The sequence below is a fragment of the Thalassophryne amazonica genome, chromosome 15 (genome assembly GCF_902500255.1).
Source record: "Thalassophryne amazonica chromosome 15, fThaAma1.1, whole genome shotgun sequence".
NCBI classification, from domain to species: domain Eukaryota; kingdom Metazoa; phylum Chordata; class Actinopteri; order Batrachoidiformes; family Batrachoididae; genus Thalassophryne; species Thalassophryne amazonica.
In genome coordinates this window covers 79,194,636-79,220,336 of record NC_047117.1, presented here as the reverse complement: position 1 = coordinate 79,220,336, position 25,701 = coordinate 79,194,636, and the positions used below count along the sequence as shown (strand labels likewise).

The 25,701-nt window shown below is 44.0% G+C and overlaps 1 protein-coding gene across 1 annotated transcript in view; it reads right to left on the bottom strand.

Annotated features, from left to right (window-relative positions):
* The window catches only part of LOC117525749 (VPS10 domain-containing receptor SorCS1), a 509,976-nt gene that overhangs the window by 199,462 nt on the left and 284,813 nt on the right, over positions 1-25,701 (bottom strand). The window contains 1 exon segment of the mRNA XM_034187684.1: positions 19,987-20,086. Within this exon segment, the coding sequence (XP_034043575.1) occupies positions 19,987-20,086 (100 nt within the window).

Below are 25,701 nucleotides of genomic sequence, written 5' to 3'. Positions count from 1 at the left end.
CCTTTTTAGGCTACTGTATTAACGTGATGGTGTAACATGGCAGGCTCCACAAAGGGGCCCGCTCCCACGGGGCTGTGAAAGTCTCAATCTAAGCTCATGGAAATGCATCAGTTCATGGATTTCCCTAGATTTCCCTGTAACCCCTAATGTATGTAGTACACACCCATATTATATTGTACACAGCATAAATATGATATTCAGGCATATGACCTCGGGCCAGATTTTCAAGGTCATCCAAGATAATGGCTGACAAGACACCCACCGCCTGACCCCAGATTGTCACTTTAGTAAGTAAGTATGTAAGTAAACTTTATTTACATAGCGCTTTTCACATTCAAACGTCACAAATGAGTGTCTCGGTTTTCTCTGAGTTCACTTGTAGACTGTTGTCGTTCAGCCACCTCTTCACCTGTAACAGGCAATCAAATAAAGAGTTCAGTTTGCCAACCTCTGAGTTGTTAAAGAAACACTACAATTGTATGTCATTAGCGAACAAATGATAGGACACATCACTGAAGCGCTGAATTATTTGGCCAAGATGAATAACATACAAACGGAACAGGAGTGGCCCTAGCACTGAGCCTTGTGGAACACCACACTGTAGATCAAGTAGGAGGTAAACCAGTCCAACACAGGGCCCGTCATCCCCACCAAATCTCGCAATCTGTTGACCGTGATGGTGCAGTCGACCATTATCAAAGGCACAGGACAGGTCTAACAGAACCAATACTGTGCACCTCCCCAAGTCAGCAGGCATCATGATGTTGCTGGACATTTTCAGCAGTGCAGTCTCGGTAGAGTGGTGTTTCTGAAAACCTGTCTGAAATTTGTTGTATATGTTGTTTTCCTCGAGAAAAAATGTCAATTGTTTTGCTTCCACTTTTTCCAGCATTTTCAAGAGGAAGGGGAGTTTGGATATTGGCCGAAAGTTCTTAAGTTAAGATTGATCCAGGTTAGGCTTTTTGAGTCTGGGTTCTATCACCACATGTTTAAAGGAGGCTGGAAAAACACCGGATGAAAGGGAGATGTTAAAGATTTTAGTGACCCGTGGCCCAGTAGAGTCAAGAACATTTACAAAAAGCTTAAAAGGGAGGACATCATATACACTGGACGTCAAACTCATTTTGGATGATAAACCTGCAATATCCTCTAAAGACACAGTGGTTTAGTGCCCCAAATATCACAGCTACACCTTACAACTTCCGGGGAGTTAACTTTTCAGCAAAAAAAGAGTAAGTTTCTATCTCATATGATTAAAAAATTATTTATAATTTAGTAAAGCTTGGTCTCAGCTGTCGTATACGACAGCGTCGGCCCCAGAGGGTTAAGGTCAAATATGACAATTAGTGAAAAAAGGCACCGTCTGACCCCAGATATGGTCATGTTTGGTCTGAAGCATTGTGACTTCAGTAACCTGTACTACTAGAGGCCTTTGCTGGTACCCATATTATCAAATAAGGCCCAGGTCACCCAACAGAATGGGTTAGTTATTTCATTTGTCACAATGCCGTATCAGCATAATAGGCGGGGATCACAGCAGAGTATTGGCTTGTTTAAGACAGCTTCTAACAAGGTCAGGGTATTTTTTAGACAAATACCATGAATTGAGAGACTATTTGGACTTTCCATTACAGACTCTACAGGCTGACTTTAGGCAACTTGACCCTTGCATGCATTTACCCAGGCACTGCCAAGCAATTCGTCATGCCAATGTGACCTGCTGTGTTCTGCTAGATTCTGTGCCACTGGATGCTGTGTTATACAACCCCTGGCAAAAATTATGGAATCACCGGCCTCGGAGGATGTTCATTCAGTTGTTTAATTTTGTAGAAAAAAGCAGATCACAGACATGACACAAAACTAAAGTCATTTCAAATGACAACTTTCCAGCTTTAAGAAACACTATAAGAAATCAAGAAAAAAGATTGTGGCAGTCAGTAATGGTTACTTTTTTAGACCAAGCAGAGGAAAAAAAATATGGAATCACTCAATTCTGAGGAAAAAATTATGGAATCACCCTGTAAATTTTCATCCCCAAAACTAACACTTGCATCATATCAGATCTGCTCATTAGTCTGCATCTAAAAAGGAGTGAACACACCTTGGAGAGCTGTTGCACCAAGTGGACTGACATGAATCATGGCTCCAACACGAGATATGTCAATTGAAACAAAGGAGAGGATTATCAAACTCTTAAAAGAGAGCAAATCATCATGCAATGCTGCAAAAGATGTTGGTTGTTCACAGTCAGCTGTGTCTAAACTCTGGACCAAATACAAACAACATGAGAAGGGTTGTTAAAGGCAAACATACTGGTAGACCAAGGAAGACATCAAAGCGTCAAGACAGAAAACTTAAAGCAATATGTCTCAAAAATCGAAAAATGCACAACAAAACAAATGAGGAACGAATGGGAGGAAACTGGAGTCAACGTCTGTGACCGAACTGTAAGAAACCGCCTAATGGAAATGGGATTTACATACAGAAAAGCTAAACGAAAGCCATCATTAACACCTAAAGAGAAAAAAAAACAAGGTTACAATGGGATAAGGAAAAGCAATCGTGGACTGTGGATGACTGGATGAAAGTCATATTCAGTGATGAATCTCGAATGTGCATTGGGCAAGGTGATGATGCTGGAACTTTTGTTTGGTGCCGTTCCAATGAGATTTATAAAGATGACTGCCTGAAGAGAACATGTCAATTTCCACAGTCATTGAAGATATGGGGTTGCATGTCAGGTAAAGGCACTGGGGAGATGGCTGTCATTACATCATCAATAAATGCACAAGTTTACGTTGATATTTTGGACAATTGAAAGGATGTTTGGGGATGATGAAATCATTTTTCAAGATGATAATGCATCTTGCCATAGAGCAAAAACTGCGAAAACATTCCTTGCAAGAAGACATGTAGGGTCAATGTCATGGCACAGGGTCAATGTCAAGGAGCAGATCTGATTTGATGCAGGTGTTAGTTTTGAGGATGAAAAATTACAGGGTGATTCCATAATTTTTTCCTCAGAATTGAGTGATTCCATATTTTTTTCCTCTGCTTGGTCTAAAAAAGTAACCGTTACTGACTGCCATAATATTTTTTTCTTGATTTCTTATAGTGTTTCTTAAAGCCAGAAAGTTGCCATTTGAAATGACTTTAGTTTTGTGTCATGTCTGTGATCTGCTTTTTTTCTAGAAAATTAAACAACTGAATGAACATCCTCCGAGGCCGGTGATTCCATAATTTTTGCCAGGGGTTGTATAAAATAATTATTTCATAGCAGATTAATCATTTGCACTCAGAGTTTGGCTGATGAAACCACCTGTAGTCGCCTGGGAATCACAGTGTAATTTTCCACAGCTGCAGCTTTTTTTCTCTCTCTCTCTCTCTCTCTCTCGTGCGATTCATGACATGGAAAACACATTTGGAATCCTCTCAAAAGTAATTACTCATAATATTTATATTGTAATGGCTTGGTAAAACAGTTACATTTTCCTTCTTTTTCATAAGTATCTGTAAAATTATGTTTATTACAAATTTAATATCTCACCGTAATCATTCAGATGATGACAATGACAATGAGTGGTTTTGAACTGTTCATATGTAGTTCATAAAATTAATGCGTGCCAGAGATTTTGAACATTTCAAAATTTTATTTGCGCACTTGCACACAGCCACGCACAGTTTACAACAGTTTACATCAATTTACTCTCTGCCATGGCAGATTGTGAACAGTGCATGGATCAAATTTGTGCAAGTGTCAAGGAACCTTATAACTACTGTTTACTGTCTTTTTTGAAAATTATTTAATTAACCCTCTGGAGCCCCGAGGGCATTTTTGGACAGTTCACTCACCTGGGATAAATGTTTTATTATTGCTGTTAACAGCTCTCCCTGCATCCCACAATCAAGTTTTATGTCTCTTTTTTTTTTCAGGACAACCTGTGCTTTCAGAATATATATGTTTTTGTTGTGTTTTATAAGTGTAATAAAGGTTTACAATCCAAAATAGACAAGGAAAAAAAAAAGAGAAAAAGAATTTTCCACACACATTTATTCAAAACACACAGCAAACTATAATAAATGTTTTGACACTTTATATACGTAATGTGAGGTCTTGTGTGAAAGACTGCACAACAAAAAGGTTCAAACAATAAGCACAAATGCACATGTTGAACAATATATACAAAATGGTCTAGGCGTTTTGTTGTCCATTGATATGGTAAACAGTGCTTTACGCAGAGAATGCAACAGAGTTATCCAGTAACATTCACATGCAAACTAGTGGAGCAATCCTGATAGTTACACACTCTTTGTTTGAGCATGTGAGATTGTCATCAGAGGCTCTCCGTCTGCTCCTGCTTTCATTGATCGCTGTGCATAATGGCGCAGGGCACACCAAGTATGTACTAATTGTTGTGTGGGCCGCTGAAGAGGAGGTACTGCTTCAAAGAACCCCCCCGCCATCTCCTGAAGCTTACATAAGTCCCCCGGAGCCGTACGGAGGTTCTGTGGAGACGTGCGCTGACTTCTTAATGCAGTGTTCGCTCGTCTTTGCACAGCATCCCGTAATGTACGCTTCAGACGCCAGTAGGGTGGCTTATGTAATTAATTTGCTTCGAGGTGAGGCACGCGCCTGGGCTACGGTGCTTTGGGAGCAGAATTCACGGCTCCTTACCACTTACACTGGGTTTGTGAGGGAGTTCAGAACGGTTTTTGATCGATTAGAGGAACGCCGTCGGGAGCGAGACGAAGGACATGGCCGGGCACGCACCGTCCCTCTCCCTTCCGGGTCCGAAAAGGTTCCGCCCTCCCCACGCTCCACAGCCTCTGCGCTCCGTGTGGCAACAGCTCCCCCTGCTGACGATGCTATGGACACGAGCAGGGCCAGATTAAGATCATCTTACAGACAGAGGAGAATGGCCCGCAGGGAGTGCTTTTTCTGCGGCTCAAATGAGCATCAGCAGAGAGACTGCCCCAAATGGTTAAACACAAACGCCTGCCCTTAGAGACTGGGTTAAGGGTGGGTCCAGACATTCACGTGGGACATACACATATTTCCACACGTATCCCAGTCACGATCCTGAGCTGGGATTTAACCCTTCAAGCCCCAGCACTGGTGGACACGGGTCAGAAGGGAATCTGCTGGACAGCAGATGGGCAAGGGAGGTAGGGCTCCCTCTGGTGGTGCTTCCTTCACCTTTGAAGGTACGGGCAATAGATGGCACCCTTCTCCCTTTAATCACACACAAGACACAACCAGTAGTTCTGGTGGTGTCTGGGAATCATCGGGAAGAGATAGAATTTTATGTGACTCCTTCTACTTCCCGCATGATTTTGGGCTTCCCGTGGATGGTAAAACACAATTGCTGGAATGATTGGCTGTCTGGGGTTGTGGCTCAGTGGAGCGAAACCTGCCACCGGGAGTGTTTAGGATCCTCGGTTCCTCCCGGTTTAAGTGCTAATGAGGAGGTTATAGTTCCCCCCAATCTGACGGCGGTGCCGGTTGAGTACCACGATCTTGCTGACATTTTCAGCAAAGATCTGGCTCTCACCCTTCCCCCCCCACCGTCCGTACAATTGTGCCATTGATTTGATTCTGGGCGTTGAGTACCCGTCCAGCAGGCGGTACAACCTCTCACGTCCTGAGCGCGAATCAATGGAGACCTAGATCTGGGTCTCATTAGCTGCCAGGCTGATCCGGAACTCCACCTCCCCGATAGGTGCTGATTTCTTTTTTGTGGGCAAGAAAGACGGCGGACTCCGTCCATGCATTGATTACAGAGGGCTGAATGAGATCACGGTTCGCAACCGATACCCTCTGCCCCTGTTAGATTCAGTGTTCACGCCCCTGCATTGAGCCCAAATCTTTACAAAACTTGATCTTAGGAATGCGTACCACCTGGTTTGGATCCGGAAGGGAGACGAATGGAAGACGGCATTTAACACCCCGTTAGGTCATTTTGAGTACCTGGTCATGCCGTTCAGTCTCACTAACGCCCCCGCGACATTCCAAGCTTTGGTAAATGACGTCTTGTGGGACTTCCTGCATCGATTTGTTTTCGTATATCTGGACGATATACTCATCTTCTCCCCGGACCCTGAGACTCATGTCCAGCACGTACGTCAGGTCCTGCAGCGGTTGGAGAACCGGCTGTTTGTGAAGGGTGAGAAGTGCGAGTTCCATCGCTCTTCTTTGTCCTTCCTGGGGTTCATCATCTCCTCCAACTCCATTGCCCCTGATCCGGCCAAGGTTGCGGCGGTGAGAGACTGGCCCCAACCGACAAGCCGTAGGAAACTACAACAGTTCCTCGGTTTTGCAAATTTTTACCGGAGGTTCATTAAGGGCTACAGTCAGGTAGTTAGCCCCCTGACAGCCCTGACCTCCCCAGAAGTCCCCTTCACCTGGTCGGATCGGTGCGAAGCCGCGTTTAGGGAGTTGAAATGTCGGTTCTCGACTGCACCAGTTCTGGTGCAGCCCGATCCTTGCCGCCAGTTTGTGGTTGAAGTGGACGCCTCTGACTCAGGGATAGGAGCCGTGCTGTCCCAGAGCAGGGAGTCCGACAAGGTTCTCCACCCTTGTGCCTATTTTTCTCGCAGGTTGACCCCGGCAGAGCGGAACTATGACGTGGGCAATCGGGAACTTCTTGTGGTGAAGGAGGCTCTTGAGGAGTGGAGACACCTGTTGGAGGGAGCTTCGGAGCTGTTCACGGTTTTCACGGACCATTGGAACCTGGAGCATATCAGGACCGCCAAGCGGCTGATCCCCAGGCAAGCCCGCTGCTCACTGTTCTTCAGGCGGTTTGACTTCCAGAACACCTATCGCCCCGGGACCAAGAGTCAGAGGTCGGACGCCTTGTCCCGGGTACACGAGGATGAAGTCAAAACGGAGCTGTCGGATCCACTGGAATCCATCATACCTGAGTCCACTATTGTGGCCACCCTCACCTGGGACGAGGAGAAGACCGTCCGGGAGGCCCTGGCACAGGTCCGAAGAACCGCTTATACGTCCCACCAGAAGCCAGAGCTGCAGTTCTGGACTTCTGTCACGGTTCCAAGCTCTCCTGTAATCCAGGGGTGCGAAGAACCGTGGCAGTGGTCCGGCAGCGCTTCTGGTGGGCGTCCATGGAAGCCGATGTCCGGGAGTATGTCCAGGCCTGCACCACCTGCGCCAGGGACTAGGCTGACCATTCGAGAGCCCAAGGGCTGCTGCAACCGCTCCCGGTGCCTCATCGCCCCTGGTCCCACATCGGCCTGGATTTTGTCACAGGCCTCCCGCCGTCCCAGGGCATGATGACCATCTTCACGGTAGTGGACCGTTTCTCCAAGGTGGCCCACTTCGTGGCCCTCCCGAAGCTCCCAACGGCCCAGGAGACTGCAAACCTCCTGGTTCACCACATCATGCGTCTGCATGGGATACCAACAGACATTGTCTCGGATCGTGGTCCTCAGTTCTCCTCCCAGGTCTGGAGGAGCTTCTGCAGAGAACGGGGGCCACCGTGAGCCTCTCGTCCGGGTATCACCCACAGACGAACGGACAGGCACAGCGGGCTAACCAGGAACTAGAACAGGTCCTCCACTGTGTTACATCTGCGCACCCGATGGCCTGGAGCAACCACCTGGCCTGGATCAAGTACGCACATAACAGCCAGGTGTCCTCTGCCACTGGCCTCTCCCCATTTGAGGTGTGTTTGGGGTACCAGCCCCCATTGTTTCCCGTGGTGTAGGGAGAGGTCGGTGTGCCCTCGGTCCAGGCCCACCTACGAAGATGCCGTCAGGTGTGGTGTTCCGCCCATTCTGCCTTGTTGAAAGCCCAGACAAGGGCTAAGGCCCATGCAGACCGCCGGCGTTCCCCGGCCCCTGCATACCAGCCCGGGCAGGAGGTGTGGTTATCCATGAAGGACATTCCTCTCCAAGTGGACTCCCCGAAACTGAAGGACAGGTACATAGGCCCCTTCAAGATCCTCAAAGCTCCAACTCCCAGCTTCACTGCGGATCCACCCCGTGTTTCATGTTTCCAGGATCAAACCGCACCACACCTCACCCCTCTGTGCTCCCGGACCGGCGCAGCCTCCTGCCCGGATCATCGACGGGGAGCCCGCGTGGACAGTCCGCCGGCTCCTGGACATCTGTCGTATGGGCCAGGGTGTCCAGTATTTGGTGGACTGGGAGGGGTATGGACCCGAAGAACGCTCCTGGGTGAAGAGGAGCTTCATCCTGGACCCGGCCCTCCTGGCCGACTTCTACAACCAACACCCCGACAAGCCTGGTCGGGCACCAGGAGGCACCCGTTGAGGGGGGGGTCCTGTTGTGTGGGCCGCTGATGAGGAGGTACTGCTGGCCCACCATCAGAGCGCGCCCTGCCTGGAGTGTGGGCTTCAGGCACGAGAGGGCTCTGCCGCCTCACAGGACAGCCGGGAGTGACAGCTGTCACTCATTAACTCCTGACAGCTGTCACCTATCACCAACTCATCAACCACTCCATAAAAGCCGGACAACATCTCCACCCCGCCGCCGAGATATCGTTTGCCTTCGAGGTATTTTCTCAGCCATATTCAGTTAAGTAGTAGGTGCCACTGTTAATTCTTACTGTGTTCCTGTTTCGGAGGTGGAGGTGTTTTACCCACCATTGAGGAACTGTTGCTGATTGTATTGCTGGGTGTACACACACCCATACCTAACTGTTTCTGCTTCCTGCCAGCAGTACCAGATCCGACATCCGGAGACGGTGGCCACCTGGGGACTTGGAACTTGGCAGCTCCAGTATTCTCCGGGTTCGGTGGCAGTGGAAATCGTGTGGGATCCGGCTACGACTGGATTTTGGAAAACCATGTGACGGTGAACCAATTCCGATTGGACACTCACATTGCGCACATCATCACACAGATTCTATGAGGAGGACAAAGATGGCCGATGGCTGGCTCGAAGGTCCGCAGAGTTAACTTAAAAAAAAAAAAGTAAGTTACTATCTCATATCATTCAAAAGTTATTTATAATTTTGTAAAGCTTGGTCTTAGCCGTCATATACGATGGCATCGACCCCAGAGGATTAACAAAAGGTGTCAATATGAATTTTATTCTAAGCAGAATCATACTCAGAAAAAAAGACTATACATGTTATTTTTAATAGTGAAATTAACCCAGGTTATGTCCTCATTATGAGGCAGTGATAGACTCTATGTAAATCACTGGACACAACACAACATATGTTTGATGGCTCTTTTAACAGTGTACAAATCCTCAGATAGTTCAGATTACCATGTTGTATCTTAAATTTCAAAGCAAATCCAAGTATTTATATCATCAAGTGAAATCATCAGGTATTTGAAATTTCTTCATGCTGAAAAAATGTTTTTACTTTAATTTACATTCCATTTTAAAGAAAATTGCATTGTTTCAAGGTAATAATTTAATGCATAGATCAAGTAGGCAGTTGTTAGTGTTATAACCAGCCCTCCCTGCTACAGCCTCATTTTCCTCTGACATCACTCTCTCAACTCCACTCAACAGTTTTTCTGTCTTCTCAGGCATTACTCAGACAGAGGTGGAGAAGATCATAAAAAGTATGAGGTCATCCACCTGTTTGCTGGATCCTCTCCCCACAGCACTATTAAAATCTCACATTACAGCCATCAGTCCATTAACCACAACAATAATTAACCAGTCATTACACTCCAGTCAGGTTGCTCCAGCTCTCAAAACTGCTGTCATTCGCTCCCATCTGAAAAAGCCCTCACTCGACCCTGAAATCCTGTCCCACTACAGACCCATTTCAAACCTGCCGCTCCTTTCCCAAAGTCCTGGAAAAAGTTGTAGTAGCCCAACTCCACAGTCATCTTCACACCCATAACGTGTATGAAAAATTTCAGTCCGGTTTCCGATCAGCTCACAGTACAGAGACAGCCCTGGTCCGCATCATGAACGACTTGCTTATGACTGCAGACCAGGGCTAACCATCTCTCCTCTTATTACTGGATTTATCATCTGCTTTTGACACTGTGGACCACACCATCCTACTCCATCACCTCCAGTCTATAGTTGGACTTTCTGGGACCACACTCAACTACCTACCTCACGGGCAGGACAGAGTTTGTGACCCTAGGACAGTCCAAATCATCACCTCATACATTTGCAGAGTGCCTCAAGGGTCAGTCCTTGGGCTGACCCTTTTCACCATCTACATGCTCCCACTCGGTCAGATAAACAATAAACACAAGATTTCTTTCCATTGTTACGCAGATGACACACAGCTGAATATAAAAATGGACTCCACTTCCACCACAGTTCTGCCATCTGCACTTCACTGTTGCCTGGAGGAGATAAGGGCATGGATGGCTGATAACTTTCTTCAACTGAACAGCAGCAAAACAGAAGCCATCCTTATTGGTACCCCTCACCAAACCCAGTCCTTCTCGAACCTAAACATTATCTTGATCTTTGACCATAACATTTTCCTGTCCTCATCCGTTACAAACCTTGGTGTCACATCTCACATTCGACTCCCACATCCGTCACCTCTGCAAGGTCTCTTTCCTCCACCTTAAAAATATTGCAAAACTCCGCCCCTCCCTTTCCCAACCCGACGCAGAGAAGTTGGTCCATGCCTTTGTCTCCTCCAGATTGGACTACTGCAATGCCCTCCTTGTCGGGATCACTGGCAAAAGTCTACAAAAGCTGCAGCACATTCAGAACTGTGCTGCCCGGGTCCTGACAAGGAGGCACAAATATGATCACATCACTCCAGTCCTCAGATCCCTTCATTGGCTGCCCATTATACAAAGAATTCAGTACAAATTCTGTCTCCTTACCCACCAGTGCATACATGGAACTGCCCCGCCTACCTCAGTGAACTCCTCATGCCACACACCGCCCCAAGAACCCTCCGCTCCACCACGTCCACCTACCGCCTGCACCAGCCCAGATCCAAGCTCTCCACCATGGGAGACAGGGCCTTCCAGGCAGTCGCCCCACGGCTCTGGAATGCCCTTCCAGAGACCCTGAGGGCCCCACAGAGTGTGGGGGCATTTAAAAAAGGCCTCAAGACATTTTTATTTAAAAAGGCCTTTAAAATGTTAAAATGTTTAAAATGTTATGATTTATCTGTGTGGTTATGCTTTATGAATATTTTATTGTTTTTGACTCTGTATATTGTTTGTTTTTAGCCTTTGCTGTGTAGCACATTGAGATTCTATGTAATGTAAAGTGCGTTACAAATAAAATGTATTATTATTATTATTATAACCAAGAAACAACACAGGTACTAATGACAGACTCATCACAACAGAGCTGTAACAACTTCTTATACATAAGTGTCATTTGATTGTGGCTAACCTGTTCATTGTTCCAGGTAATTATACACCAAAACAGACAGTTATGAATTCCACGGTACATTTCTACACTCGGTAGCTTTAAGGTGACACTCGACTGTAGAGAATTTGCTGGCTGTATGCAGTCTGGTGTATTTTTCCATGAAATTCATCAACACTCTTGCATCACGTGGCCTTTCTTCCTCACAGTTTTGAATTATTTTTTGTCTTTCTGCAACACATTTCTTTGTGGCACTGGCATTTCACAGGCATGCCGATGCCATGAAATATTAAAGTTCACTTTTTAAGTCTGAGATCGTGTGCAAAAATACGACAATGAACAAAAAGGCCTTGGAACCACGAGAGTGGGAGAGGTCTGATCCGGGAGGAATTCTTAACCCACCCACCTGCACGTTGTTGCTCTCTGAGCGCCATGATTGTTTCTGAACGTGGTGTGTGCACGCCACATGCAGATATGAAGCCGAGGAAACATTTGAGCTCAGTGATTTTTGCTTTTGTCAATACATTCAAGAGCAATTGTCTTGAACAGAACTCATAGACTGAGCAGCAGAGGTTCTCGCCATCTGGCTCCCATACTTTTCTGGAGAATTCCTCTGTAGCTTGCAGCCATTAGCGGTAATACCCGCTTTTATGTGACAGCAATCTGTGAGCAATGCAATGCCTTTTATTGAACAGCACATTGCTGGCAATTCAGCGTAATAATGTGCTCTCACACAAAATCTCAGGCTAAAACCCAGAATTATTCCTCTAATTATTTCTCTTTTTTTGCATAAGCTGCCCACAGGATGACCTTTTTCTCCTCCCTCTGTCTTTCTTTTTGCTTTTCATTTTTGCTGCACTTCTCCACTCCCTTGCTCGCTGTCAGTTTATTAGTCCTTTCTTTCCTCCCTCACTCGCTCTGCCCTCCATTGCTTCACTCGCTCTATCCCCTGCAGCCACAGAGGTCTGATTTACTTCCACTATACTGGCTGAAGAGAGGGGCTTTTGTCTGCCACCAGCAGCAGTCACATGACAGCAAGAGTGACGAACCTGCAGTCCCTGCTCTCCTCCAGCGCAAGTATGCGTGCACGCTTTTTGAATTAAGAGCACGAGGAAGAATGGTTTGTGCATAGATGAGAGAGAAAGTACCAATGCATTTTTAAATTTGATGCTTTTTTAGCCACAATGTGTTGTAAATGGGCACAACAGATGTTTCCAGTCACATCACGTGACTTCATCTGTTAACACCTTGATGCAGACTAGAAAAGTGAATTATGGTGAATGGCAGAAGCATCGTTTCAGGTTACTGAAGATCACTGCAACTGTCCAATTTGGACAATCTATGGTGCACGGTAGAAATTGCATACACAAGGTCATCATGCTGTTTCATGTGTACCTGCTGCAACCACAGCTGATTAGTCAAGTCTGGTGTTTTCCAGCTCTTTATTGGTTGGCCACACCTGACCTAGTTAATTAGTTATGAGTACAGTTGGGCAAGCTAGAATGGGATCTTTTGTCTTTTGTTCATGGTAATGAGTCATTCACGTCATCAGAAGACTCGTCAGGAGAGCCGTCAGGAGAGGCGTCAGTCCCATCGTTAGGAGGGACAGATACCCTGTCATTAGGAGGGTGCTAACTAGAGCACAATAGGTGCTAATTAAAGCAATTGTTTAGTCACTAGCCAATAGCAGTCTGCCTCTCGGTAGGAGGGGTCTGGTTAGGTTTAAAACTCCAGCTTTTGTGGCTTCTGTTTGTTCTTCTCTACAAGGGTCAAGACAGAAGTCAGACTACCAGAGCAAGAATTTTAGCTGAGGAAGCTTCTGCGATTTGAAGCAAAACATACTCGCGTCAAGCAACCCAGTCCAGTCGAAGATTCAAGCTTCTCTACTCTGGAATGGGATGTTTGTAACTCCACTTTGCTATTGACGCAGTGTATAATAAGGGTACAAAGTAAAGTTCAGGGTGCATTTATTCGTGAACTGTAATTAGTTAAGGATGCTTTTTTTTTTTTCATCATAAAAAAACTCCAGAGTCCTTCACTTTTAGCAATTCGTGCAACGCCACCTGCTGCAATTCTATTCAGTCGGGGAACTCAGAAGTGAAACGTTTCCGGGAAAGGAACGTTTTCTGCATGCAAACCACCAAAACATGCAAACAGGAGCAACAGCCATCCACCACAGCTTCCTGAGGTGAAGCATCTGAGTGCACTCCAGCAACACCTCCTCCGTATCCCAGCAGGTATAGGACAGCCCACCCCCAACTCCACCATCACCCAACACCCAGTTGCACCTGAGCAGTGTGGCCAACCCTGTCTGGAGTATCAAGCCACTGGACAGATACTAGGGCTGATTGAGAAGTTTTGAGCCTGACTCAGAAATAGTAGGTCATGGTTCTCCATCTTTTGCATTCTGAGAAACCACCATTTCTCGAGAATATGTGAAGTTTTGACTCACTGGGTAAAATGTTGAGAAATGTTGGTTTCTCAGGATGCAAAAGATGGAGAACCATGACCTACTATTTTCTGGGTTAGGCTCAAAACTTCTCAATCACCCCTCGTAGACAAGCACATGTTCCCTTGCTATTAGAAAAACATCCAGGCAGTAAAATGACATCTGTGTCAGGTGGATTCTAGCAATGGCATGTTATACTGAGCGCAAGATGGGGATTTTATTTAAGAGAATGCAGGCAGACTTTGTAAATCTACACTTTTCAGTTCCCAAGGTGCTTTCAGCCATCAAATAAAAGCTTTCACCAAATTAAAAATCCAGGACCCTTCCAGCAGCGTGGGTTATCTGTGCTTCATCAAACATGGCATGCAGAAGATCTAAGAATGGGATCAACCTTGAAGGATCTATACCTGCTGGGCACAATTCCAATAAAGGTGGAATCGGCAAAGGGATTTGGCAGGCCATACTTGTGGTGTTCTGGGGAGTTGTGCTTGTAACTCAGTTAAAAGATGGGGTACAAAGGGTGGAGTTTAATAACTCATGTAGCTGATTAATGTCTGGCATCATAAGTAAAACACTGAACACCATATAACAAACCTTAATATATTACATCCGACTGACTTGATAATGCTCTCGGACTATGTTTCAAAATGATTAAACAAAGCAAAGTGGATCAAGTTCCACACCTACAGGATTCACACACCTACAGTTATTTGACAGATGCTCTACCTTTCTGAATGTAAAAATGTCGAGCACAGCTCCCGTGCCTGAAGGTGAAAGCAGGAAGGCTCACTCAGGCCTTTACATGGAAATTCCAAATATGCAGCATCTGTACCTTGTCAGAATAAACTGAAAACAACAACAGAACGTTCAGAAACCATGAACAATAACATCAAACAGGGATAACTGTCAGAAATGGAACCAATGTTGAACTGAATATTAAAACATGCACATGCGCGCGTGCACACACACACACACACACACACACACACACACACACACACACACACACACACACATACACAGAGAACATCTTTGTACTGTTGATATTAACATTTGCAAAAAATTATTCATTCAGGGATTGGAGCTGCATATTTGTTACGCAGAATGTCTCTGTTCAAAACCTATCTCACTCCATTTTGTGATGGCATCATAAAAAATGAATTAGTTTATTAATTAAATTGCACTTTAATCCTATATTTATCAACTTACAGTACATCCAAATGTACAATACAGTCATTTAAGGATACTGGATGAAAATTTCATGACCTATCGTCTTCAGATACACATTTTATAGGGTTATGAATATAATAAGCATGATTGCATTTTATGAATTTGAAGATCATAATGGTCCGTGATAGCGTCACAAAAATGCGGCTCTTTTCGTGACAGTAGCACAAAATGTGGGGTAATGCGGGGTCTGTGGGAGTTATGGTTAGGGGAAGGGGTAGGGTTAGAAATAGTAAAGTAAAATAAAAAACCCTGTCACGAAAATGTGACTCATTTCGTGACGGGAGCACGAAACAGCGTGAGTGTGTCATCACTGTGAGTACTATTATTCCATCTCCATCACATAATAAAGTTTACAGTGTTCACTTAACACCACTGTGACAGCATATGTACTCAGACACTCATCTTCAATCGCTTAGTCCAATTAAGGTTTGCGGGGGGCTGGAGCCTATCCCAGCAGTCATAGAGCGTGAGGCGGGGTACACTCAGGACAGAACGCCAGTCTGTCACAGGGCCACAAACAGACAAACACACATTCACACCCACTCTCACAATTTTTAAAGATTCTAATTCACCTAACCCGTATGTCTTTGGATGTGGGAGGAAACCAGAGCACCCAGAAGAAACCCACGCAAACACGGGGAAAACATGCAAACGCCACACAGAAAGGCCACAGCTGGGAATTGAACCCCTAACATTCTCACTGTGAGGCAGCAGTGCTAACCACTAAACCACTGTGCTGCCCTGCATATGTATCTGTTAAAAAATAACTTCAAGCAGCATGTGTTAAATCAGCTGTTAGAGCAATCAATATGAAGTTTAACAACAGTAATAAAATTAACTTACACAATAACAGAGCTGATTTAACTTCAGAAAAGCAGACAGCCATAGCAGATCAAAGATGGACCCGCATGTTGATTTGGCACGAGCTTCACGCCAGACGCCCTTCTTGATGCACCTCTGTGTTACATGGTGACTGGGCAGAGGTGATCTTCAACAGAGAACCTTCAGCTCTGGAAACAAGTGCACCAACCGCATGGCCACAATTGCTTTTACTCTTATGAGGCTAAAAGCAGTTGAACTGCGAGAATCTCAGCGTGATGTGAAAGAGCAGCAGCAGGCTACCACCTATGACAATGATATTATAACAAGATTATAATATCACTGATTTTAGGGTCATTCAATAAGAAATATTAAAATCAGTCTCTAATCTTAAAGTAGTAAGTTCTACAGGTCAAGTCAGACCCCCTCTGTAAAACCATACAAATCACAGACAGCTTCACACGTTTAAAACATTTATTTAACTCAGTCAGGAGTTAAATAACAGGACATATCACAGTAAGCAATTTGATGATGACGAAGTTCAATGAGCAATGCTTATATGACATTTATGTAGTTTGGTTTAGTTGCGGCAATTTAAGAATGAATTTCAACCTAATCAGCAGGGAATTTACTTTGGTATTTATTAACGTGAGATATTGCTAATAACGGGGAATAGAGTTAAATAAGTCACTTGATGCACAGTGCAGATTGGTCTCCATGAGGTCAGATGCTGGGAATCATCTCGTTTTCAGTCAGTGATCTGTCCGTCACCACAGCTGCTTCAGGGACTTTGACAAAGAGACTCTGCCGGTCACCGCGCCCGGTTTTGTTGGTTACTGGGAACGCTTTCCGTTCTTAGTGTTGTGTGGGCCGCTGAAGAGGAGGTACTGCTGGCCCACCACCACCAGAGGGCGCCCTGCCTGGAGTGCGGGCTCCAGGCACCAGAGGGCGCTGCCGCCTTATGGGGAGTAGCCTGGGTGACAGCTGTCACCATCACCAGACACAGCTGTTCCACTCAGCACAGAGGTATATCAGGAGGACGGCGTCTCCACCTCAGTGCCGAGATATCGCCTAAGACTGAGGTAATATTCTCTGCATTTATATTCTGAACAACCAGCTAAACTTGTTAAACCTTTTCAGGACTGTTGACTACTGATAGCTTCATTGCTTGGATAAGTACTCACCTTCCTGCTGTACTTTGACAAGAGGTGGAGGCGGCTTCTCCCCTCTCCGTTACTGGGTGCGGTCGCATCCACACCTGTGTGTTGTTGCTCTCTCCCGCCAGCAGTACCGGATCCGACGAGCGGAGGCAGTGGCCACCTGGGAATTCGGGACTTGGCGGTTCCAGTATTTCCAGGGTTCGGTGGCAGAGGAGATCTGGGTGGTTCCAGTTCGACTGAGACGGACGTCTCCTACCTTCGAGCCTGCCCACACGACACCAGCGGATTCGACCCCAAATTGTGATTGTTGTATTTATTGTGCTCGTTTCACAATAGTAAACCTTGTTATTTACCTTCTCCATTGTCCGTTCATTGCGCCCCCTGTTGTGGGTCCGTGTTCCTACACTTTCACAACACTTAGGCTGTGACTTGTGGTGGCAGTTCAAATTGCTGCACGACTTGGCTGACCTGGATGTTTTTATTTCTGCAGTGCTTGTTGTTAGGGATTGTCAGAATAAAGGTTTGAGTGTCTTTATTCTCTATTCACCAAAAATCAAAAATTCATCTTTCGTCATCGTCTTTGGAAGCCGGGTCAAATCAAACTCAATAAAAAATAGTTGACTTCGTAAGAAAAAATTTCACGGGAGGAATTTGGAGTTTAAGAAGAAAAAGGTTTTAATTTGAAAAATCATCAAAGGAAGTTAAATGCGCCTGCGAAAAAGTTGAGTAAAAGTTATCTGTAGAAAAAAAAGGAAAAAGTAATGTCTTGTTGGCACGCACAAACAAGAAACAAGTTTAAACAAGACGCGGTGGCAGACAAAGGGTCATAAAAATTTGGACAGTTGAGCCGGTGTCTAGACCCAAGAAAAGATGAAGAGAAGAGAACAAAAAGGGAAGAGAAGAGAGCGATTCCCCGGGGACGCATGCTTTCAAAGAGTTAAAAGCTCCACCCCCAAGAATTCTGGGTACTGTAGTTTTTCTCTGTGTTTCTTTGTCTAGTTTTATAATGAATCAGTGTCTGCTTTCCTAAATTCCCACTTAGAAACCAAGCAAGTACTGTATTGCAAAACTCTAGTAAACAGAATTTCCTTGGAACTATCAAACAACACTATATATGAAAAAGCACATTTCATAAACTTTCTACAATCTATGAACAGAGCAAAAATGCAGGATATAGATAAATTCCATGTGTGAGATTAAATGATCACAGTTAGTTCTTTTATTTTCCTCTTTCTTTGTTTTCTGGTTACAAGAAAGTACATTTTTAAAAATGTGGTTACAACTTTATAATACTGTACAAGTTAGTTGCATGCCCTTCCCCAATTTGTCTACAAGGGGTCACACTTGCTCCACGGACTTGGGAAGGCTGGTTTTTGGATTTCATCATAAAACATGAAATCCGTTAATCTGCAGCTGATTTTGACCAGAGGAACTGCATTGTGATCGCAACGCTGAGGGTAATCCTTCTGTTGTATGGTTTTATAGGAATTGTGCAGTAAAGACATAGTTCTAGGACTTTTGGGGACAGATATGTCTTTCTGTGGTCTGTGCTTAGATGAGAAAGGAGGTGGAACCATCTGGCTTTGGAATCTGATGAGAACTCAACTCCCCAGTAAGGAATGCACTTTGGCGGAGTCTTAAATCCTGGTAGGGGGCAGTTTTATGACACCTGGCCATCCTGTGTTATCCTCAGGAAAGCCTCCTTTTGACAACTCAATATATCTCAGGTCTTGAGCTGTGCCGGGTTATTGTTTTAAGAATGCTGTTTATGACTTTTGCTTAATGCAAACTTAGGAGGCTGAATGATGAATGCAGGCTTCTCGCTACATTATGGACTGTAGATGATGGAATCCCTAAATTCCTTGCAATTGAACATTGAGAAACATTGTTCTTAAACTGTTGGACTATTTTTTCACGCAGTTGTTCACAAAGTGGTGATCCTAACCCCATCTTTGCTTGTGAACGGCTGAGACTTTTGGGGATGCTCCTTTTATACCCAATCATGACATTCACAATTAGTGTCCTCAGTTCCCAAACGCTTATTGAGTGTTGTTAGAAGGAAAGGTGATGTAACACACTGGTAAGCATACCACTGTCCCAGCTTTTTTGAAATGTGCTACAGGCATCCATTTCAAAATGAGCAAATATTTGCACAAAAACAATTAAGGTTATCAGTTTGAACATTAAATATCTTGTCTTTGTGGTGTATTCAATTGAATATAAGTTGAAGAGGATTTGCACATCATTGTATTCTGTTTTAATTTACATTTCACACAACGTCTCAACTTCATTGGAATTGGGGTTGTAACTGAAATGATGCATTGTAAAGAGAAGTGGCCTGTTTCTGTGCCTGCTTCTTTAAATAAAAAGGAACTGCTGGTGGTCACACCCCCTCTTCAAAGAGAGGAAGTGTAGCATGTGGCAGAGTAGGCAGGGATTGAGAAAGCTTGTAAAATAAGCTGTTTCAGTATGAATTTTGCTTATTGTAGGAGAGTTTCTACACGCAGTTATAGAATGCAAGGAATAAAACAAGATACAGAACTAAATATACACTAGGTTATGGGGTCAATAGCACATTGAAGCTGACCAGGAAAACAAAATTACTTTTGATTAGTATTTCAAAGGGGAGACTTTGGAACCAAAGTTTAAAAGAACAAAGGGATCTCTTATATCAAACACACAAAACAAGGTTGCCAGTATTAAACAATCCAATTTGCCTTTAGTTGAAAATCATATATTAATATTTGTGCATGAGTACTATGTTTTTATATTGACTTGTCAGTTGTGGGAATAGAGACCAGCTAACAGTGCAAGTGGATGTCCCATGTCAATGAATGAGATAAAGTGTAATCACTAAATCATGTATTTTCATGCAACAAAGGGAAATAAAGAAATGAAACAGCCAGTGAGACAAGCATCAACACACTTGCACATTTAACAAAGCCAAGTATGTAACGGCAAATAATGCAAGAAACCAACATAATGGGGACAATTACCAAAGGGATAAAACCAAAAACACGTTACCTTCCTCTTGTTGTTGGGACTGACGTACAGATAGCTGAGGATCGTCTTGGCTCCGACTTTGTCATTCAGCTTCTGGTACGTTGCACCGTAGTCAGTTGACCTGAAATTTAATTAGAATGACCTTATGAACACTTAATGAATTCCTTGTTGCAATTAAAAGTCCCCTCAAGTGTTTGGTGAGAGGGGAAAGAGCACCAATGTAATTAAGTCCCTTCTATGTCCCACGCAGTCACATGAACCACAGCAGGAGTGCAAGGGTCGCCTCATTATTGTCCTACAAATAAGACCCTGTTCTTCATCCAACAACTGAGCTTTCATACAACCCTCCATTCTCAATGAAATGAAGCTTTTTCACAGGTGTTTAGCAGAAAACATGCAAATTTGTGTCAGTTTAGCTTTTCAGCTGAGAAGCAATTGCTGCGAGGACTTGATTTCGGGTGAGTGTAGCGGGTAAGTAGAATTACCTTCACAACACAAAGGGAGATTAAAATAACAATTAAACTAAAGTATTTATTTCATATTAGATAGAAAAAGGCTAAATTTCTGTTCTTGTGGAAGCAGCCCCCGTCACTTGGCACATTTTTCTAAATAATATATCAGCACAGCGTCATTACCTATTATGTTACGGTGATGGGTCCAATATGATGTTGTCATTCCTTGCGTTTGCTACCGTTAGCATTGCCATTAATGTGTGTTGAGCGGCTACCAGGATTCATGAAAAAAAAAAAGTGTTCCATAAGAAAAGGTGCTGTAGTGCAAGAACACTACAGCACCAGGCCATGGCATATAATGACAAGTTACAAATATATATTTGTCCATGTGGACACAAACCCATAATTCTTTTAATTGTTGGGGGTTGGTCAACCTAACGTACATACACCAATCAACAATAACCTCGTGACCACTGAGAGATGAAGTGAATAACATTGATTATCTCATTATAGTGGCACCTATCAGTGTGTGTGTGTGTGTGTGTGTGTGTGTGTGTGTGTGTGTGTGTGTGTGTGTGTGTATGTGGGGGGGGGGGGGGGGGTATACGAGGGCTGTCAATAAAGTATAGGTCCTTTTTATTTTTTTCAAAAACTATATGGATTTCATTCATATGTTTTTACGTCAGACATGCTTGAACCTTCGTGCGCATGCCTGTCGGTGACGTCATTCACCTGTGAGCACTCCTTGTGGGAGGAGTCGTCCAGCCCCTCGTCGGAATTCCTTTGTCTGAGAAGTTGCTGAGAGACTGGCGCGTTGTTTGATCAAAATTTTTTCTAAACCTGTGAGACACATCGAAGTGGACACGGTTCAAAAAATTAAGCTGGTTTTCAGTGAAAATTTTAACGGCTGATGAGAGATTTTGAGGTGATACTGTTGCTTTAAGGACTACTCACGGTGTGAGACGTCGCTCAGCGCTCTCAGCCGCCGTCTTCAGCCTGTTCAAGCTGAAAACCTCCACATTTCAGGCTCTATTGATCCAGGACGTCGTGAGAGAACAGAGAAGTTTCAGAAGAAGTCGGTTTCAGCATTTTATCCGGATATTCCACTGTTAAAGGAGATTTTTTTAATGAAAGACATGCGGACGGGTCCGCGCGTCGGGACGCAGCCGACGCGGTGCGGCGGCACAGGAAAAACACCTCTGTGTTGATAACCATTTGTAAAATCCAGGTGGCTTTTGATGGCTTTCAGTGGAGTGAGTGTATGAGAAATTGTTTAACAGCAGGACATGTTCCAACTTGTCCTTAAGGCTTCCAATAGAGGTGTTTTTCCTGTGGCGGAGCGTCGCGGCGGCTGCGAGCCGACGCGCGGACCCGTCCGCACGTCTTTCATTAAAAAAATCTCCTTTAACAGTGGAATATCCGGATAAAATGCTGAAACCGACTTCTTCTGAAACTTCTCTGTTCTCTCACGACGTCCTGGATCAATAGAGCCTGAAATGTGGAGGTTTTCAGCTTGAACAGGCTGACGACGGCGGCTGAGAGCGCTGCACGACGTCTCGCACCGTGGGAAGTCCTTAAAGCGACAGTATCACCTCAAAATCTCTCATCAGCCGTTAAAATTTTCACTGAAAACCAGCTTAATTTTTCGAACCGTGTCCACTTCGATGTGTCTCACAGGTTTAGAAAAAATTTTGATCAAACAACGCGCCAGTCTCTCAGCAACTTCTCAGACAAAGGAATTCCGACGAGGGGCTGGACGACTCCTCCCACAAGGAGTGCTCACAGGCGAATGACGTCACCGACAGGCGTGGAAAAACTCACGCATGCGCACGAGGGTTCAAGCATGTCTGATGTAAAAACATATGAATGAAATCCATATAGTTTTGAAAAAAATAAAAAGGACCTATACTTTATTGACAGACCTCGTATAAAGTATTTGGTGGCAAGCAAACATTTTGTCCTAGACTGAAAAAGAGAATAGTTGAACCAACTTAAAAAAATTGTTACAATTGCTAAAACCTGAATGAAATAATTTGTTTGAACTTATGTTTGCAAGTTAGAGTTGATCTAACTTGCTAACCTAAGCTCAAACAACATAATTCATTCAGGTTTTACCATTGGTAACGCATTTTTAAGTTGGTTCTTTTTTCAGTATAGAATTTAATGTGTTGGACGCAAGAAAAATAGGGACAGAAACATTAGAGTAAGTCTAACAAAGGAAAAATACTGATGTCTAGATGACTGGGCCAGGTCATTGTCAAACTGTAGCCCTTGTGGGATGTTCCCAGTCTGTAATGGTCAGTACCTACCAAAGTGGCTCAAGACAGCATAACCATTTTTTTGTTGTATTAATAAACTTTTTGAGTGACCTGAGCCCTTGGCCATCCAGTTTCAAAAAGTGTTCAATGTTAACCAAAGACAAACATTGAAAAGCTTTAGTTGGCTCATTATAAAATGTACAGAAAGCAAGTGAGTGATGGATGAATGGCAAATGGCAGACTTGAAGGACTGAAAATTTTTTTATTTTAACAAATTAGGTACAATTTCCAACTTCAAAATTTTCAGAACCATTTGTAAAATGGCAACAACCACAAAAATAACACAAATCAAATATGAAAAATCAAAACTTTCAGAAAAAAATGTAAAATATCAAACCACAGAAAATAACATTCCCATCTTCAACACTTTCAGAGCAGTTTTCTATATTGCAAAAACCAAAGAAAATAGTATGAAGTGGCAACTTCAGGATTGTCTGTGTGGAAACCATGCTGTCTGTACTTATCCTCAGAGGGACCAGTGACAGTAAGAATGGCAGCGAGTTGCTGACGGCTCTTCTGTACTGGAATCTGGAGAAGGCTTTTAAGAAATCTACAAAATTTAAACCTGAGCTTTCTCACTGAATATTCACATGGACCTAAAACATTTTTTTTTTCACAAATCTTGTACTAAATGTTGTCTTTTTTAGATACAATTACGTGGGTCCAAGGGAAAAAAATACTGTGATTCACTGCCATAACGTCCACAGAAAAGTGAACTGAAAACAATCACTTAATGAATCGTATTTACCCCATTATAAGACTCATCAGAATTTCAGACACATCTGTCCAAAAAATGCATCATGAAGAGGAACAAGTTGTACCAGTCTCTCAGTTTTATTTATTTTTGAAAACTGGTGTGACCACGTCATGCAATAAGAAGCAAAATTTATTTAATTCCCACATTATTTATTTATAATGCTGATATGGCATTAGTGAACAGAATCTACTAAAAGTTATTATATGTGGCAGAAAACACACGTAATACACTCAACAAAAATATAAATGGAACACTTTTGGTTTTGCTCCCATTTTGTATGAGATGAACTCAAAGATCTAAAACTTTTTCCACATACACAATATCCCCATTTCCCTCAAATATTGTTCACAAACCAGTCTAAATCTGTGATAGTGGGCACTTCTCCTTTGCTGAGATAATCCATCCCACCTCACAGGTGTGCCATATCAAGATGCTGATTAGACACCATGATTAGTGCACAGGTGTGCCTTAGACTGCCCACAATAAAAGGCCACTCTGAAAGGTGCAGTTTTGTTTTATTGGGGGGGGGGGGGGGGGGGGGATACCAGTCAGTATCTGGTGTGACCACCATTTGCCTCATGCAGTGCAACACATCTCCTTCGCATAGAGTTGATCAGGTTGTCAATTGTGGCCTGTGGAATGTTGGTCCACTCCTCTTCAATGGCTGTGCGAAGTTGCTGGATATTGGCAGGAACTGGTACACGCTGTCGTATACGCCGGTCCAGAGCATCCCAAACATGCTCAATGGGTGACATGTCCGGTGAGTATGCCGGCCATGCAAGAACTGGGACATTTTCATCTTCCAAGAACTGTGTACAGATCCTTGCAACATGGGGCTGTGCATTATCCTGCTGCAACATGAGGTGATGTTCTTGGATGTATGGCACAAAAATGGGCCTCAGGATCTCGTCACGGTATCTCTGTGCATTCAAAATGCCATCAATAAAATGCACCTGTGTTCTTCGTCCATAACAGACGCCTGCCCATACCATAATGCCACCGCCACCATGGGCCACTCGATCCACAACATTGACATCAGAAAACCACTCACCCACACGACACCACACACGCTGTCTGCCATCTGCCCTGAACAGTGTGAACCGGGATTCATCCGTGAAGAGAACACCTCTCCAATGTGCCAAATGCCAGTGAATGTGAGCATTTCCCACTCAAGTCGATTATGACGACGAACTGGAGTCAGGTCGAGACCCCGATGAGGACGACGAGCATGCAGATGAGCTTCCCTGAGACGGTTTCTGACAGTTTGTGCAGAAATTCTTTGGTTATGCAAACCGATTGTTTCAGCAGCTGTCCGAGTGGCTGGTCTCAGACGATCTTGGAGGTGAACATGCTGGATGTGGAGGTCCTGGGCTGGTGTGGTTACACGTGGTCTGCGGTTGTGAGGCTGGTTGGATGTACTGCCAAATTCTCTGAAACGCCTTTGGAGACGGCTTATGGTAGAGAAATGAACATTCAATACACGAGCAACAGCTCTGGTTGACATTCCTGCTGTCAGCATGCCAATTGCACGCTCCCTCAAATCTTGCGACATCTGTGGCATTGTGCTGTGTGATAAAATTGCACCTTTCAGAGTGGCCTTTTATTGTGGGCAGTCTAAGGCACACCTGTGCACTAATCACGGTGTCTAATCAGCATCTTGATATGGTACACCTGTGAGGTGGGATGGATTATCTCAGCAAAGGAGAAGTGCTCACTATCACAGATTTAGACTGGTTTGTGAACAATATTTGAGGGAAATGGTGATATTGTGTATGTGGAAAAAGTTTTAGATCTTTGAGTTCATCTCATACAAAATGGGAGCAAAACCAAAAGTGTTGCGTTTATATTTTTCTTGAGTGTAGCTTCTTGTCACTACTGAACAGACCATTATAGGTGAGGAAATGTGCAATGTAATTAAATGTTTGAAAACGCTGAATTAATTATTTATAAGGCAAACATTACGTGACCAATCAGAAGCTAACAAGCTAACTAAAGTTTTCATAAATGTCAAAAAACATAGGTAAACTGCTTCTTATCACCATTGATCAGACAATCACAGGTGAGGTAAATGTACAATGTAATTAGATGGTTGAAAACTCAGCGAATTATTTATTTATAACACCAACACTTAGCTTAGAATTGGCTGCCTGAGTTGGCATTTCTGTTCTTGTTGTATCACACAGTCCAAACAAGTGTTGCAGTGAGTAGT